General features: G+C 43.2%; 2 protein-coding genes across 3 annotated transcripts; both read right to left on the bottom strand.

Annotated features, from left to right (window-relative positions):
* Positions 1-210: 210 nt before the first annotated feature.
* Positions 211-5,438, bottom strand: LOC135541095 (microfibrillar-associated protein 2-like). 2 transcript variants are annotated; one of them, XM_064967220.1, is made up of 9 exons: positions 5,366-5,438; positions 3,698-3,758; positions 3,459-3,509; positions 1,448-1,474; positions 1,225-1,308; positions 950-985; positions 714-801; positions 544-617; positions 211-386 (listed from the first exon to the last, which is right to left on the bottom strand). In XM_064967220.1, the coding sequence occupies exons 2-9, from the start codon at positions 3,726-3,728 to the stop codon at positions 283-285; spliced, it is 495 nt and encodes a 164-aa protein (XP_064823292.1). In that variant the 5' UTR covers positions 3,729-3,758; positions 5,366-5,438; the 3' UTR covers positions 211-282. The 2 variants fall into 2 exon arrangements, with proteins under 2 accessions (XP_064823292.1, XP_064823293.1); XM_064967221.1 differs by having other exon boundaries at positions 3,698-3,773; positions 5,366-5,429.
* A 736-nt stretch (positions 5,439-6,174) lies between these two features.
* On the bottom strand, positions 6,175-17,935 carry LOC135541982 (succinate dehydrogenase [ubiquinone] iron-sulfur subunit, mitochondrial-like). Its single transcript, XM_064968522.1, has 9 exons — positions 17,658-17,935; positions 11,168-11,189; positions 11,003-11,114; positions 9,769-9,854; positions 9,258-9,394; positions 9,031-9,147; positions 8,796-8,897; positions 8,531-8,653; positions 6,175-8,411 (listed from the first exon to the last, which is right to left on the bottom strand). The coding sequence occupies exons 1-9, from the start codon at positions 17,727-17,729 to the stop codon at positions 8,331-8,333; spliced, it is 852 nt and encodes a 283-aa protein (XP_064824594.1). The 5' UTR covers positions 17,730-17,935; the 3' UTR covers positions 6,175-8,330.

The raw sequence follows: 17,935 nt of genomic DNA, 5'->3' as shown, positions 1-17,935 counted from the left end.
GAGGAAGAGAAGGGTGTAGGGGGTGGGATGTGGACCCTAAGAGATGTGGCAGAGGAAGAGAAGGGTGTAGGGGAGATGGGATGTGGACCCTAAGAGATGTGGCAGAGGAAGAGAAGGGTGTAGGGGGTGGGATGTGGACCCTAAGAGATGGCAGAGGAAGAGAAGGGTGTAGGGGTGGGATGTGGACAGAGGAAGAGGAAGAGGGGGTGTAGGGGGTGGGATGTGGACCCTAAGAGATGTGGCAGTATTTGGGCTGGAGTTCTCTCTGATGTGTCCATGTTCTCAACAGCCTCCACAGCTCTTCCCACAGCTGCTCCCCAGTGACCCACACTGGCCACTCACCGCCGCTACACCACAACGAGAGAACTGGTCACGGCACATGTCAGCTACAGAGAGAGAGAGAGAGAAGGGTTACAGGTTTGCTCCTGTACTGTCCGTGTCCACGTCTGAGTGTGTCCGTCTGCGTGTGTGTGTGTGTGTGCTTTTCTTTATTAGGGACAGTGGGTTGTGCACCATAAACCAGAAAAAGTGCAGGCTGACCACCTCTTAGCAGCTCTTCATGCGCACACACGGTCCTGACACACACCTCCTTGTTGATCACATACACCCTTCGCAAGCTGAGAAGAGAGTAACGGGGTTACAGTGTGATATTGAACACTATATAAATCCACTGTCAATACCCTCATGGTAAAAACTAAGGTGCAGTAGCATACCTGTAGAAACAGAGGCTATTCAGACACTGTTTGCATGGCTTGTGAATAGAGTAGAGTCTGGTGCAGGGGTACTGCTCTTCTCGGCAATCTACACAACACAAAACAAGTGAGCCATGCAAAAAAATACATACAACCCTATAGATATCGCAATAATACTTCAACACAAAGCCAATCATTCATTAATCACTTTACACACGGGCCCTCCCTTCCCCTCTCTCTTTCCCTATGTTTCTTACCTAGGGGGCCAGGTTCTGTAGGCTCTGTCTCTGGCTCTGGAAAACAAAACAGAAACTCAACTCCCATTGAAATGGAATACTTCTGTTAATGTGACAATAGAACATGACAGTGGGTGTAGATGTTGAACTGTAGATAATATATATCCCATTTAGCAGAAAAGCATGACACTTTTACATATGGGTGGCCCTAGGTGTCGAGATTGGCGTTGACCGACTGAGCCACACAGGACCCATAATACATGTTGATGAGTAGATAATGAGAGGTGGGTACGTACCAGATGGACCAGGACGTTCTGGCTCAGGGAATGGTCGAGGACCATGTAACAAGACCTGCTGCTGGACATCTGTGTCAGGATTCTCTGACAGGGAGAGAGAGTTTTCAGTACATCATCAAAGGGCAGAGAAGCTTTCTACATCAGTTTATCAAAATTATGTTTTTATCAAAACTGATGATACTACCAGAGTAATATGGGTAACAAGCTCATACAAGTATCTTACCAGGAAAATAATCAGGGTCATAGTCCTCTGTGAAGCAAAATGAACAACGGTACAGTATGAGATATGCTTTTGTTACATTGACTGGTAACATATGAAAAACTTGCAACAAACAAACAGACGGACGGACGGAGACAAGCATGCAAACCTTCATGATGACTAACAGAGATCTACTCAAATACAGTGGGGATTTTGACCACCTGCTTTCAAAATTGAGAGGAAATGTATAGGAGATTGTCTTTATGCATTCCTTCATATTCAAGATGTTAGCAAATTATGAAATAGTAAGTGGTATTTACAAAAGACTAGTGACATTATTTACACTACATGACCATTATTTACACTACATGGCCTGCTTGTCGAACATCTCATTCCAAAATCATGGGCATTAATATAGAGTTTCCTCCCTTGGATGCAATAACAGCCTCCACTCTTCTGGGAAGACTTTCCACTAGATGTTGGAACATTGCTGCGGGGCCTCCATTCAGCTACAAGAGCATTAGCGAGGTCGGGCACTGATGCTGGCTCGCAGTCGGCGTTCCAATTCATCCCAAAGGCTTTCGATGTGGTTGAGGTCAGAGATCTGTGCAGGCCAGTCAAGTTCTCCCATACCGATCTCGACAAACCATTTCTGAATGGACCTCGCTTTGTGCACGGGGGCATTGACATGCTGAAACATGAAAGAGCCTTCCCCAAACTGTTGACACAAAGTTGGGAGCACAGAATCATCTACAATGCCAATGTATGCTGTAGCGTTAAGATTTCCCATCAATGGGGAACTAAGGGGCCTAGCCTGAAACATTATTCCTTCTCCACCAAACTTTACCGTTGGCACTATGCATTGGGGCAGGTAGCGTTCTACTGGCATCCACAAAACCCAGATTTATCCGTCGGAATGCCAGGTGGTGAAGCGTGATTCATCACTCCAGTGAACGCGATTCCACTGCTTCAGAGTCCAATGGCAGCGAGCTTTACACCGCTCCTGCCGATGCTTAGCATTGCGCATAGTGATCTTAGGCTTGTGTGCGGCTGCTTGGCCATGAAAACCCATTTCATGAAGCTCCTGATGAACTGTTCTTGTGCTGGCGTTGCTTCCAGAGGCAGTTTGTAACTCGGTAGTGAGTGTTGCAACCAAGGACAGATAATTTTTATGAGCTACACACTTCATCAGTCGTCGGCCCCGTTCTGTGAGCTTGTGTGGCCTACCACTTTGCGACTGAGCCGTTGTTGCTCCTAGAAGTTTCCACTACACAATAACAGCACTTACAGTTCACCAGGGCAGCTCTAGCGGGCAGAAATTTTACAAACTGACTTATTGGTAAGGTGGCATCCAATGTCGCTGCAACGTTGAAGGTTACTGAGCTCTTCAGTAAGGCCATTATACTGCCAATGTTTGTCTATGGAGATTGCATGGCTGTATGCTCAAATGTGGACACATGTTAGCAACAGGTGTCACTGAACCCACTAATTTAAATGGGTTTCCAAATACTTTTGTATATACCGTGTACTTATTTGTATTTTACTTATTTTATCCTCATTTTTACTAGGTAAGTTGACTGAGAACACATTCTCATTTACAGCAACAACCTGGGTAATAGTTACAGAGGAGAGGAGGGGGATGAATGAGCGAAATGGAAATGTATAAGGTTTTCTCTCTCCTCCTCACTGTCAGTCTACCTCCACACAGGACCCATGGCCCAGCGTCGTCCGGGTTGGGCCGTCAATGTAAATAAGAATTTGTTCTTAACTGACTTGCCTAATTAAATAAAGGTCACATTTAAAAATGTAATTTGAAATGGAGAGCAAACATGAGAGTCTTCCTACTACTCTCCATGCCACACACAGGACAGGAAATGTTTCCACCTGCCTGGTCAAATTGAACATTTGTCATGGTTTACCCTCAGGGCAGGTAGACAAAAGATGTGAAAAAGACCAAATGTGGTGAGACAGTACTGAGTCACTGTGTGTTTGTACACATGGACAGATAGTGTAGTAATGACATGGATGAACTCACCCAGGAAAGGAAAGGGTTCTTGGTAGAGTGGGGGCTGGGCTAGCAGAAGGACTGTTGAGGCAAAGTGAGCTAAATGTTTAGGCAAAGGTGCTGGACAAGTGTTTTGTGGTGGTGCTAAGCACAATGTGAAAAACAGTATTGTGTAGAATGAGTATTCGGTTGGTCTATTGTTGTGTGTACACTACAGTAGTGTTGTGTATGTTGTGTATATTATGTAGTGTGCAGTGTGCTAGACTCACCTGGCATGGAGAGCAGTAGGAGGACTCTCATGGTCGTTTTCTGTGTGGAGGTAGACTGACACTGAGGAAGAGAGACCTTATACATTGTCAAATGAGTTACTGATTCCAAGTGATATAGAGAGATCTGTCACATAGAAATACATCTATGACGCGTGAACACTATGTCACTTTTCAGAATCTTTACCCATGGGCCTCCCTTCTTTCCCTTCCATCTCTCCTGTCTTGCATTCTAGCCTCACCTCTTCCCTTTCCCTGGACTCACCTCCTCCACGCTCTCCTTCATTCTACCCCCATAAAGTCAGGGGGGAAAAGGAAAACTTGGACAGAAAGAATGTGGCATGTCTGTCTTTCTTAACAATCCCTCTGTTTTTCTCCTTTTCTCTGTTCCACTGTGAAACGCTCTAAAGCAGACAGACCAGTGGCTAAATTCCAGGAAAATAACCACTGAGCCCCTCCACCATCTTCTATATCCCTCTCTCCACGTCTCTCATTTTCCCTCTGTCACCCTCTGTCATTTCCCTTAACCACTCCCCCTCACCTCTTTCTTTCTCTCAAGAAGAGAGCACTTTTCTTGTAGAATAAGCAAATACTCCTCTGCTTCTGCTTAACTGTACTGCACACAATCAGACAGTCCAGCTTATGTGGGGTTTGTGCACTTATCGTGTGATCATCCGTATGTGTGAGTGTCATCACATATGTTTCATATTATGAGGTGTGTGGTATACATGTGCATATGATTGGATGTAATGTGTGAGTGTACATGTATGTATGAAGGTATATGTCACCAAAGTGTGTGTGTGTGTGTGTGTTCAGACATTCCTCTTGTGCATCACAGTGGCTATTGGAAACCATATGTTTTCACAGCACACATCTGGGAGCTATTACACCCCCCTCCTCAACCCCATTTCATTTCTCCCCCTCCCCAGCCCTCCCCGACCCCCTCCCCCAAAGCATAAGGACTTGGGAACAATTCCACCATGAAAGGGGAGAGCCATGTCTCTCCTTATCTTTCCTCTCATTCCTACTAAACAGTTTGTTTGTTTTCAAGTGCTATGTAAAATTTTAAAAAGTGCATATAATTTCCCTCCATCTTTCCCCCTGGCTCTAATCCCCTCTCCCTCTAATACTCTTTAATATCCCTCATTCATTTTCTCCTTTTCCTCTGTTTTATTTATGTTGGCCAGCCCCTCTCCATTGTATTGTCATGGCCTCCAGCAATAACCCCACCCCTGGAGTGCAGATAGCCCAATCCAGTATAAACAGACGACCAATAAAACAACCTCAAGTCAGTTTAGAACAATCTTCAAATAAAGTACCATTCTGAACAAATTAAATGATTAAAATACTTGTCAAATAACTACATTCCATTAGACCCAACCATGTCGTGAATTGCGTGATTTGATAAAAGTTGTAGAGGTAGGCTATAACTTCCAGTACTGATGATGGATACATACTGTATATGCATATTTCATATCGCACACCACCATGACAAATGGTTAAAAACTCCACAACTGTAGCCTACCTACTACTCCCTTGACCCTTGAATTCAAATATTAAAATTAATAAAAATAAGCGCACATGATTACAAATACATGTATGCTGTTTTTGCAATGATTTAATATTTGGACATATTCATTTTAACAACTTGCAGCAATTTGTAGCTCTTACCTCGTTATTTTTCTTTTCTCCGGCGATCCGCAAGTCTCATGCGTCTGTCTTCAGCAGTCTGACTGAGCGCCACATTGTAACGCCCCGCCTTCAAGCCCCCTCTCCCCACCTCTGTCTGTCCCATCTCCCACTCCCGCCAATCACAGTCAGGAGACCATGGCACTGACTGACTGCACATAAACCCCCTAACCTTCAGGATGGATAAATAGGTTTGAAAGCAGTAGACTGTAGACATGATTGATTCTAGTGGCCCATTTTGTTCTCCCTTTTCACTACTAGTGTGCATGTCTCTCTACTCCAGGATTAGTCTGTGAAAGGCTGACACCTAGAGGACATGGATTGAAATTCCACACACGTATATGACACAGTGCACTAGCCTAGTGGGTCAATTTCTGCAACAACTAAAAGCGATTAAGCATGAGTGCTCTACTGTTTTGGTTCCCTGGTTACCACAGCGTAAATCGAACCGGTGTACATGTGCAGTACTGTGTGACAGCAAAGTGCTGCATCTCGCTCATCTCAATATATCTGGTGCTGCGCATGGCAACGTCATTTTGCAGAGAGCACCTTTAAAAAGTAAAATACAAACTGCAGGACTGACAACCAGAGCATGCAAAGTTTAATAAGCAAAGAAGGGTTTTTGTTGTTGACTTGGGCTGATCTTAAAACCAATCGACATTTTAATGCTGTACATGCTTCTTCAGCACTCCACAATGAATGTGATGTTAAAAATGTATTTTAACAAAATAGTATAGGACAGACAGCACGTTTGATCACAAGCAGGCATAATAACCAGGGATACAACGGTAGGCATTAAAGCATTACATTTATTACACATTAAAACAAAGACTCCCGTTATATATGTTTATATTTATATATACTCACAGTTGAAGTCGGTAGTTTATATACACTTAGGTTGGAGTCAATTAAACTCGTTTTTCAACCACTCCACAAATTTCTTGTTAACAAACTATAGTTTTGGCAAGTCGGTTAGGACATTTACGTTGTGCATGACACAAGTAATTTTTCCAACAATTGTTTACAGACAGATTATTTAACTTAAATCACAATTCCAGTGGGTCTGAAGTTTACATACAATAAATTGATTGTGCCTTTAAACAGCTTGGAAAATTCCAGAAAATGGTGTCATGGCTTTAGAAACTTCTGATTGGCTAATTGACATCATTTGAGTCCATTGGAGGTGTACCTGTGGATGTATTTCAAGGCCTACCTTCAAACTCAGTGCCTCTTTGCTTGACATCATGGGAAAATCAAAAGAAACCAGCCAAGACCTCCACAAGTCTGGTTCATCCTTTGGAGCAATTTCCCCACGTTCATCTGTACAAACAATAGTACGCAAGTATAAACACCATGGGACCACGCAGCCGTCATACTGCTCAGGAAGGAGACGCATTCTCTCTCCTAGAGATGAACATACTTTAGTTTGAAAAGTGCAAATCAACCCCAGAACAACAGCAAAGGACCTTGTGAAGATGCTGGAGGAAGCAGGTACAAAAGTATCTATATCCACAGTAACACGTCCTATATCGACATAACCTCAAAGGCCGCACAGTAAGGAAGAAGCCACTGCTCCAAAGCCGCATAAAAAATACAGATTACGGTTTGCAACTGCACATGGGGACAAAGATCGTACTTTTTGGACAAATGCCCTCTGGTCTGATGAAACAAAAATTGTACTGTTTGGCCATAATGACCATAGTTATGTTTGGAGGAAAAATGGGGAGGCTTGCAAGCTGGAGAACACCATCCCAACCGTGAAGCACGGGGGTGGCAGCATCATGTTGTGGGGGTGCTGCAGGAGGGACTGGTGCACTTCACAAAATAGATGGCATCATGAGGTAGGAATGTTGTGGATATACTGAAGCAATATCTCAAGACATCAGTCAATAAGTTAAAGCTTGGTCCCAAATGGACAATGGCCCAAAACATACTTCCAAAGTTGTGGCAAAATGGCTTAAGGACAATAAAGTAAAGGTATTGGAGTGGCCATCACAAAGCCCTGACCTCAATCCTATAGACAATTTGTGGGCAGAACTGAAAAAGTGTGTGCGAGCAAGGAGGCCTACAAACCTGACTCCGTTACACCAGCTCTGTCAGGAGGAATGGACCAAAATTCACCCAACGTATTGTGGGAAGCTTGATGAAGGCTACTTAAAACATTTTACCCAAATGAAACAATTTAAAGGCAATGCTACCAAATACTAATTGAGTGTATGTAAACTTCTGACCCACTGGGAATGTGATGAAATAAATAAAAGCTTAAATAAATCACTACCATTATTCTAACATTTCACATTCTGAAAATAAAGTGGTGATCCTAACTGAACCAAAGACAGGGAATTTTTACTAGGATTAAATGTCAGGAATTGTGAAAAACAGAGTTTAAATGTATTTGACCAAGGTGTATTAACTTCCGACTTCAACTGTATATAGTTATGATGGATGAGCAACAGATATACATATTTCTTGTCTGTGAATCCATCACCCTCTGAACTCAAACCCACCCACACCAGACCAAACAATGGGAATGAACCATCATTCTAGTGAAGTTAACAGGTCATGTCTCACATCTCTCCCAACTGTTCCCTTGGAGTCAAATTTTTTATTATACCTTTATTTAACTAGGTCAGTTCAGAACAAATTCTTATTTTCAATGACAGTGAGTTAACTGTCTTGTTCAGGGGCAGAACAGATTTGTACCTTGTCAGCTTGGGGATTTGAACTTGCAACCTTTCGGTTACTAGCCCAACACTCTAACCACTAGGCTACCCTGCCGCCCCAGACCTACTGTTAGATGATCGACTCGAGAGATGTAGTGCTGGAGTGTGGAGTTGGTGAAGTTCACAAGTGTGCAGGCCCAGTAGACCTCACTGGTAGGGCATCTTAATTGTAGATTAATGTAAAGGGAGGGGGGGGGGGGGGTCAAGGGTCATGACCCCAGAGTTCAAGCAACAGCTGATTTCTTCTCCTTGTAAGTGGCCATCATCTTCTTAATCTCTGCAATCGCCTTCCCTGGGTTCAGGCCCTGTAAGAGTAGGAGAGAGGTGATGTATTTGACAACAATGAGAAAGTAGAAGTGAGTGCTAGTGAGCAGTGAAGTTTACCCTTCGAAGGGAGGAGTAATGTTTATTAGACCGAGGTTACCTTGGGGCAGGTCTTAGTGCAGTTCATGATGGTGTGACAGCGGTAGAGAGAGAAAGGATCCTGCAGCTTGGAGAGACGCTCCTCTGTGAACTCGTCTCTCGAGTCGATCATCCAACGGTAGGCCTGGAGAAGGACAGCCATGTGAGCTCACAAACAGTCCAAGGTGCATACGCACATTCACTCATCAGTGTCCCGTTGATCAAAATACAACAACTCTGAATCAAACTAGTCAGACTAGTCTAAACTCATACACAAAAGCACAGGCCTGCATAAGGACAGCAGGTCCCAGGTACTTGTCTCCATTCCACCAGTAGCTGGGGCAGCTGGTGCTGCAGCACGCACACAGAATACATTCATACAGCCCGTCCTGACAGGGAGAGACAGGACAGTAAAAAAGAGAGCACAGAAGACATTTTGACAAAATGGACACAGTTGCAGCACTCTGTTCAACCATCTAAATTCTGCTCATTGTCAATGAACCAGAAGTCATTTGGGTGTACCAGTTTTTGTCTGTCCTCCACAGTCTGATGGTACTGTTCCTTTCCCTCATTTGTCTCATCCTTCTTCTTCAGGTAGGGCTCGATTGACTTGTACTGAGCATAGAAATTACTCATGTCCTGCAACCAAAAGAATGCCATCACAAACTCACTCCAACTTTAATGTGGGATTGACAATTAAAATAATACAGCCAGTGTGTGACAAGCTTGTATAGCATGATGATACTCACAGGGACCAGATCTTTGACCACATACATGTGTGGCAAAGGGTAGATCTTGGTAGCCTTGCTGGTGTTGGTGTCAATCTTGTTCAGACAGGCCAGTGTGTTGCCTCCATTGATGTTCATTGCACAGGATCCACAGATACCTGCACCATAGCAAACACATACAAACACTGCCTTACTCACATTTATGAAGTTGCAAAAGGAACGGATCCGTGTTATTTTTCCTTGACTGGGGCATGTCCATAGGAGGATAGTCAGTCACTAGAATAAACCTGATCTGGTATCACCCCTGGACAACCTGTTCTAAGGTAATTCCATCCTGGACACACTTTCCAACCTTGACGACATCTAAATCACTAACGTAACAAAAACACAGTAAACCAACATTTAAGAAAACTAATGCCAGCTCTTCTCTCACTCCCCAAAGAACATGAGTGATTCACCACTAGAATCATCTCAAGCATTTCCTCAATTCATCAGTATCCCCAAAATAACACTACTTCCCCCACACACTGACCCTCTCTGCAGGAGCGACGGAAGGTCAGAGTGCCGTCCATCTCGTTCTTCATCTTGATGAGGGCGTCCAATACCATGGGGCCACAGCTGTGGAAAGGAGGGAAGCAGACAGTCCACTTATTGTTAAGAACCTCATCTGTACACTGAAGATGTATGAGAACAGGATTGACACCTATATACTGAACAAAAATAGACCCACCCACTGGGGAGCAAGGCCCAGCCAACCAGAATTTGTTTTTCCCCACAAAAGGCCTTTATTACAGACAGAAATACTGCTAAGCACCCCCTCAGATGATCCCACAGGTGAAGAAGTCGGAAGTGGAGGTCATGGTTACACATGGTTTGCGGTTGTGAGGCCGGTTAGACGGACTGCCAAATTCTCTAAAACGACGTTGGAGGCGGCTTATGGTATAGAAATGAAGATTCAATTATCTGGCAACAGCTCTGGTGTAAATCCCTCCAGATGGCATGCCAATTGCACACTTACTCAAAACTTGAGATATCTGGGGTATTGTGTTGTGTGACAAAACTGCACATATTAGAGTGGCCTTTTATTGTCCGCAGCACAAGGTGAACCTGTTTAATGATCATGCTGTTTAATCAGCTTCTTGATATGCCACACCTGATTATCTTATAAACAAATTAGTGCAAAAACATTTTGAGAAATAATATTTTTGTGCGCATGGACAATTTCTTGTATTTTTTTTTCAGCTTATGAAGCATGGGACAAAGACTTTACATGTTACGTTTAAATGTTTTGTTCAGTATACTATACAAATCCATGCTATGATAGTACTCCAGGGTATTTGTCACAATGCCTCATTGCCAGAACTGAGCCAACAAGATTAGACAGATGGAGAAAGAACAGGAAGAGGACTGGGAACCTGTCCAGAGTATCAGGGTTATCCTCCTTAATTCCATATGAAGGGTGCTCATGATTCCCTCTCGAACAAATCCAAATATTTGTCACATGTGCCGAATGCAACAGGTGTATACTTTGTATACCTTGAAATGCTTACTTACAAGCCCTTCCCCAACAACACTCAGTAAAAAAATAATAATAATAGGAAATCACAGTACCTTAACAATAATGAGTCTATATACAACGAGTAATCCCATCACCAGCAAACACAAGGGAAGGTCTGTACTAACAAGATCTGAAACTGATAAATTACAAAGTGCCTGTTCCAATAACCTAATGGAAGTGTTCAACTGATAAGGCAGGCTGTACCCACGTGTTGAGATCAATCTCAAAGGTCTGCATGCGGGGCTTATCCCCCACCGTGTCTGGGTCCCAGCGGTACACCTGGAACTTCTTGACTCTGGGCTGGGGTGCTGTGGGTGCTGGGCGTACCGAACCGCCTGAAGTAACAGAGGAGAGAGAATGAGGAGAACTCAGCCTGTCTGGGCGTACCAAACTGCCTGAAGTAACAGAGGAGAGAGAATGAGGAGAACTCAGCCTGTCTGTCATGAACCACATTACAAGCTGTGGTATTGAACAACTTCTTCATGACTGACGACTCAATGCTCCTGGTAGAAGAATGTGTATTGGCAGTGTCGAGTGTATACACAACATTAAGAACACCTGCTCGACCAGGAGAAAGCTATGATCCTTTATTGATGTCACTTGTTAAATCCACTTCAATCAGTGTAGATGAAGGAGAGGAAACAGATTCAAGAAGGATTTTTAAGCCTTGAGACATGTGTATATGTGCCATTCAAAGGATGAATGGGCAAGACAAAAAAGTTAAGTGTCTTTGAACAGGGTATGGTAGTAGGCGCCAGGCGCACCAGTTTGTGTCAAGAGCTGCAACCTGCTGGATTTTAATGCTCAACAAATCCTTCTTTAACCTCTCTGCTCCCCTTCATCTACACTGATTGAAGTGGCTCTAACAAAAGATCCCTTATTGATGTCACAACTTTCACCTGGTCTGTCATGGAAAGAACAGGTGTTCTTAATGTTTTGTATACTCAGATCATATACAAATATAAACAGGGTTTTAAATTATTATGTTTAGTTAAATATATCTGTTTGGGCTTTTTGCAGTCTACCAATTATTTGTAATTATGTTCCGGCCCCCTGATTATACGCTAAAGAAAAGATCTTTCAGCCCATGGCTGAATCTAGTTGATGATCCCTGGTATATAACGCATACTGGGGTATTTTGAAATACCCATGGTTTGTTTCTCAATACAGTTTATATATACACTGCTCAAAAAAACAAAGGGAACACTAAAATAACACATCCGAGATCTGAATGAATGAAATATTCTTATTAAATACTTTTTTCTTTACATAGTTGAATGTGCTGACAACAAAATCACACAAAAATTATCAATGGAAATAAAATGTATCAACCCATGGAGGTCTGGATTTGGAGTCACACTCAAAATTAAAGTGGAAAACCACACTACAGGCTGATCCAACTTTGATGTAATGTCCTTAAAACAAGTCAAAATGAGGCTCAGTAGTGCGTGTGGCCTCCACGTGCCTGTATGACCTCCCTACAACGCCTGGGCATACTCCTGATGAGGCAGATGGTCTCCTGAGGGATCTCCTCCCAGACCTGGACTAAAGCATCCGCCAATTCCTGGACAGTCTGTGGTGCAACGTGGCGTTGGTGGATGGAGCGAGACATGATGTCCCATGTGCTCAATTGGATTCAGGTCTGGGGAACGGGCGGGCCAGTCCATAGCATCAATGCCTTCCTCTTGCAGGAACAGCAGACATACTCCAGCCACATGAGGTCTAGCATTGTCTTGCATTAGGAGGAACCCAGGGCCAACCGCACCAGCATATGGTCTCACAAGGGGTCTGAGGATCTCATCTCGGTACCTAATGGCAGTCAGGCTACCTCTGGCGAGCACATGGAGGGCTGTGCGGCCCCCCAAAGAAATGCCACCCCACACCATGACTGACCCGCCACCGAGCCGGTCATGCTGGAGGATGTTGCAGGCAGCAGAACGTTCTCCACGGCGTCTCCAGACACTGTCACATCTGTCACATGTGCTCAGTGTGAACCTGCATTCATCTGTGAAGAGCACAGGGCGCCAGTGGCGAATTTGCCAATCTTGGTGTTCTCTGGCAAATGCCAAACGTCCTGCACGGTGTTGGGCTGTAAGCACAACCCCCACCTGTGGACGTTGGGCCCTCATGGAGTCTGTTTCTGACCGTTTGAGCAGACACATGCACATTTGTGGCCTGCTGGAGGTCATTTTGCAAGGCTCTGGCAGTGCTCCTCCTGCTCCTCCTTGCACAAAGGCGGAGGTAGCGGTCCTGCTACTGCGTTGTTGCCCTCCTACGGCCTCCTCCACGTTCCTAATGTACTGGCCTGTCTCCTGGTAGCGCCTCCATGCTCTGGACACTACGCTGACACAGCAAACCTTCTTGCCACAGCTCGCATTGATGTGCCATCCTGGATGAGCTGCACTACCTGAGCCACTTGTGTGGGTTGTACACTCCGTCTCGTGCTACCACTAGAGTGAAAGCACCGCCAGCATTCAAAAGTGACCAAAACATCAGCCAGGAAGAATAGGAACTGAGAAGTGGTCTGTGGTCACCACCTGCAGAACCACTCCTTTATTAGGGTTGTCTTGCTAATTGCCTATAATTTCCAGCTGTTGTCTATACCATTTGCACAACAGCATGTGAAATCTATTGTCAATCAGTGTTGCTTCCTAAGTGGACAGTTTGATTTCACAGAAGTGTGATTGACTTGGAGTTACATTGTGTTGTTTAAGTGTTCCCTTTATTTTTTTGAGCAGTGTACATATATTTAAATTGCTTCATGACGATCCACTCGAGCAGCACAAGAGGTGATCAAGTTACACTTGAAGTTCACTACTGTTTGAGAGGTAAATATCTTTCACTGTAAATGTCACTGATGACCCATCATTCAGGGCTTTTTGACCCCCACATTTAAAACTTTTTAGGGGGGGCTTGCCTGTTTTGCATGTTTTTTTTTGGCATTAAAACATGTCACATATCAGTTTGCAAACAATGTAATTATAGCTATATGAGCGGTGCTCATTGGCCACAAACATTACACAAGTTGGAAATTGCAAATTCAATAATGAGGAATCAGTGACAGTGGCTAACTGCAAGCATTGCAAAGCAATCACTAGCCTGCTATTCAGTGGAGTGGCTGTGTGGTCCCAAATCTGGGATTAAGGGGCTCTTTTCCAAGTTTAAAATGATAAACATTCAACATTGGCCATGCTGTTAATGAAGCATGATTTGTGCCGCTTTATAGTGAGTTGAAGACAACTGGGAAGTCAGGGATAAACAAGCTCCAAATGGGAAAATACGTTTTGAACTGTCATCCAACTCGGAATTGTGAATCCATCCTCTTTCTAGAGCAACGACCTGAAGATCAATGACGTCATCATGATTCACCCCCCCCCCCACCCCCAAGTTCCCAGTTGTTTTGAAAGCACCATAAATCCAGAGAATGCCAGACTTTCATGACAACATTTACCCACCAAGGACCACCACACCACCTTCCTGTTCAAGTGAGCACAGGACAACAGAGGTGAGTCCAAAAATGTATTGCATGCTGCTGCACAAATTAGGTAATATGCTATGGAAATATTTATACTGTAGATAAGAAATAATACTAAGTGTATGTTGTGTAGTAAGATGTTAGTAGTCCATGTGACTTACCCTAATAATTTGGTATATTAAGCCCTCTTAATTTCACATATTGTACTGACTTGGTGCTGCACATGTAGCCTATAACCTGTTTTAGAGAATTGTAATAATCGAATATTGTGAGAGCTTTCATTGTCTGCTTATATGCCCCCTTTAATTTATCCTACGGTGTTAACTTGGTGTACAGGGAGAACACTAAGAACGGCCTATATTCTGAATTATGTTGCTGTTCATTTCAAAAGTGCTAAACAAATAGTTATATTGACTACATCCGTCCTAGCACGCTCATTAATGTCTTAATCAAAATTACAGATAACCTCTTATCCGCTCGTTGTCCCCATATGCTATAGTTTGTACATCTCAATTGTCACTATAAACCACATTTGTTTAATATCAGCTATGTTTTTTTAAAAGCAGTAATTGAGACTGAATGAATTGTTTCGCTGCCAGATAAGGCTCCGCTGATAACCAGGTGTAGCAGTGGTAAGATGTTGGGACTGTTGTTGGGACAGCTTTATATAGGCCCTAACAGTTTGTGGGCACCGTTTGTCACCGTTATAGGGAAAATAATGTATTGTGTTTTGTAGTGGCTTTGCTGGCATGCATCCCACTTTTTTTTTTTTTGCTAAAATCCCCACTGGTTTCACTAAGGTCAAATAACTTCGCTCAAGCACAGGGCTCCAGCTATGCATTTGGTTTGCTAACATGCTCACCAAGTGTCTAGCTTGCAAGATCAAGCTTCATGGTTACAGCAGAAACAATCAATCCCCTCCCGAGTCATAGATCAAGATCCCTGTTGTCTAATACTTGTTTTGTGTGTGCAGCAAACTGTGACCTCTGCCAAGTGAGCCGTTGTTTGATAAACGGAGAAGGAGCAACCTTGTCATAGCATGGGACATTTTTTAAGTAAAATCTATGGATTCCAACTCTATAACAAATCAGGACAAACACAGGTACACAGTAAGCGTTAAATAATTGACATTTATAGAAGTATCTAGTGGTAGTGCATTTTTGAAGTCACTAATTCCATACACCATTGGAAAACAGTGGATTACGTTGCACAATTTGACAGAGGTCACATAGAATTAGATTTCTATAAAAACGTAATTTGGCCTGTACTGAAGAGCTCAATGACTTTCAACATTGCACCTTTCCAACAAGTCAGTTCGTAAAATGTCTGCCCTGGTCAACTGTAAGTGTGGTTATTGTGTAGTGGAAACCTCTAGGAGCAACAACGGCTCAGCCGTGACGTGGTAGGCCACACAAGCTCACAGAACAGTTCCTCTGGGTACCAGCTCATGTGGGAGTAGAGGGAAATGAGGAGATGGATGTTAACACCAAGCAGACTCATTAAACATCCTAAAGTTGAGATGGAATTGTCAATCAGTAAAGCAGAAGCCAAGGGGTTAATAAGAACAGTGGTTAAAAACAAAAGAAAAGATTTGTGGAACAGGGAGGGAAAGGGAAGACACCAGCATAAGATGCAGGGGGTCCTCAAGTCGAGGTGAGAAGGGAGGAAAGGGTCATCACAAGGCTGAGATTGGGACACACAAGGCTCAAAAGTACATTGAAATTGGTAGGAAAACATCTGACTGGGAAGTGTGATTGTCAGGAAGAGATGGAGACAGTGGGACACATATTTTAGTGCCAGCAATATGGGAGGGAAAGAGATTGTTATTCGATTTAAGGAGTAATGGGGTTGAAAACCAATATTAAGTTAACTGCTGGGGTTCATCTTCAGGGGATGTAGTATTTAATTATGCATTTAGTTTCCTTAGACTTAGAGAATAATGGGTAGGATTCAGACCTCCCTCAGTTCTGTCTCTGGTCCACACTCCAGTCCAGTTGGAGGCGGTAATGCACCTTAAAGTTGGTTGCCAACCTCCATATAAATTCCACAGAAGATGCCGAAACAGCCAAAAACTCAATTTAAATGTGAATCGATTCATATTTGCTGTAATATTACGGTTCTAGAAACATAAATCCCTCTACTTTGTTATCACAAATAAGTTTACAAATTGAAAACATACAAGTACTGTACACTAACAGTTGCAACCACAGTATTTTTCAGTGACAACACGATATTGGCGTACCTTCCATTTACACACAAGTGTTAGTGTAACGGATGTGAAATGGCTAGATAGTTAGTGGTGGTGCACGCTAATAGCGTTTTAATCGGTGACGTCACTTGCTCTGAGACCTTGAAGTAGTGGTTCCCCTTGCTCTGCATGGGCCGCGGCTTTTGTGGAGAGATGGGTAACTGTTGTTGATGTGGTTCGGGACATACTAAAGTTATACTGTTACATTAGGAGACACAAATAGCTAATTAGCACAGGTAGTCCGTCTTCCGTAAACAAGCGCTGTAACATGGAAATACATGGAAATATGGCCATGTGGGAACCCTAACATTTTTTTATTTATTTTACCTTTATTTAACCAGAACAAATTCTTATTTTCAATGACGGCCTAGGAACAGTGGGTTAACTGCCTGTTCAGGGGCAGAACGACAGATTTGTACCTTGTCAGCTCCCTGGGGTTATTTGCAACCTTCCGTTGAACTTATAATTCCAAATTTTTATTATTATTATTTCTCACCGCTATTTTTTTAGCTCAAGCGTCAGGGCTCTTAACAAAATATCCAAGATCAGAAGATATTATCGTCAAAAGAGACACATGTGCCAAATATTTTACCGGATGTATAAATGTAAAACATCCGGTTAGCGTTCACACTCACTGCCAATATGGTGATGAGAGTTAACGAAGTGGGATAAATAGAGTGAGATGGATTTTGGCCAACATTCTGCTGATCTACACACTGTTCTGCTTCCAAAACTGTAATCTGTAACAAACAGTGTTCTGCATTTTGTAGACTTTTGACCTTTGCCAAAGTTTCACAAAATTGCGTTGTTTAGAAGTAGTGCAAGGGCGAATTGAGTTATTGCACACGGGCACATAATTCCCTAAATGAAATATGCTTGAACGCGCCAATAGGATTTTAGTACTTCGTGCTTGGCTCTGCCCACCTCCTTGATTGTTCTGCCCACTGTGATTAATTTGCTCCCATTGGAAACAACAGGCTCTGGTCGATCTTGGGTTAGTTATACAAATCTTTGCTAAAGCAATTAGTGTCTATGGGTATGCTAGCTGACAAGCAAACGCACGTCGTTCGAAAAGATCAACAAACCACATTAATTTATTAGGCAATCGTTCAAATGGACACAGTCTTAACACAGCCTTACCACCATTCCAGTGGAAGAACGGAATGCCACCGTACTACAGCGACCCAAAGACGATAGACAAACGACCGACATCTTGCATTTCTCTGACCTCTCTCTGCTTTCTGCTGTCCCTGAACGCACTGCGGTATTTCCTTTAATAAAAACTGATCTGTGATCAGTGTTAAACGTCTTTGGTTTTACCAAACTGCAGATTTGCGAAAATTATATTGTCACTATATGATTGATTTGCAGATTAGATCATTTGCGCAACTCTCGGTACAAAGAAGCTATCTGCATTT

Source organism: Oncorhynchus masou, chromosome 6 (assembly GCF_036934945.1).
Source record: "Oncorhynchus masou masou isolate Uvic2021 chromosome 6, UVic_Omas_1.1, whole genome shotgun sequence".
Lineage (NCBI taxonomy): Eukaryota > Metazoa > Chordata > Actinopteri > Salmoniformes > Salmonidae > Oncorhynchus > Oncorhynchus masou.
This window is presented reverse-complemented; position numbering and strand designations above follow the sequence as displayed.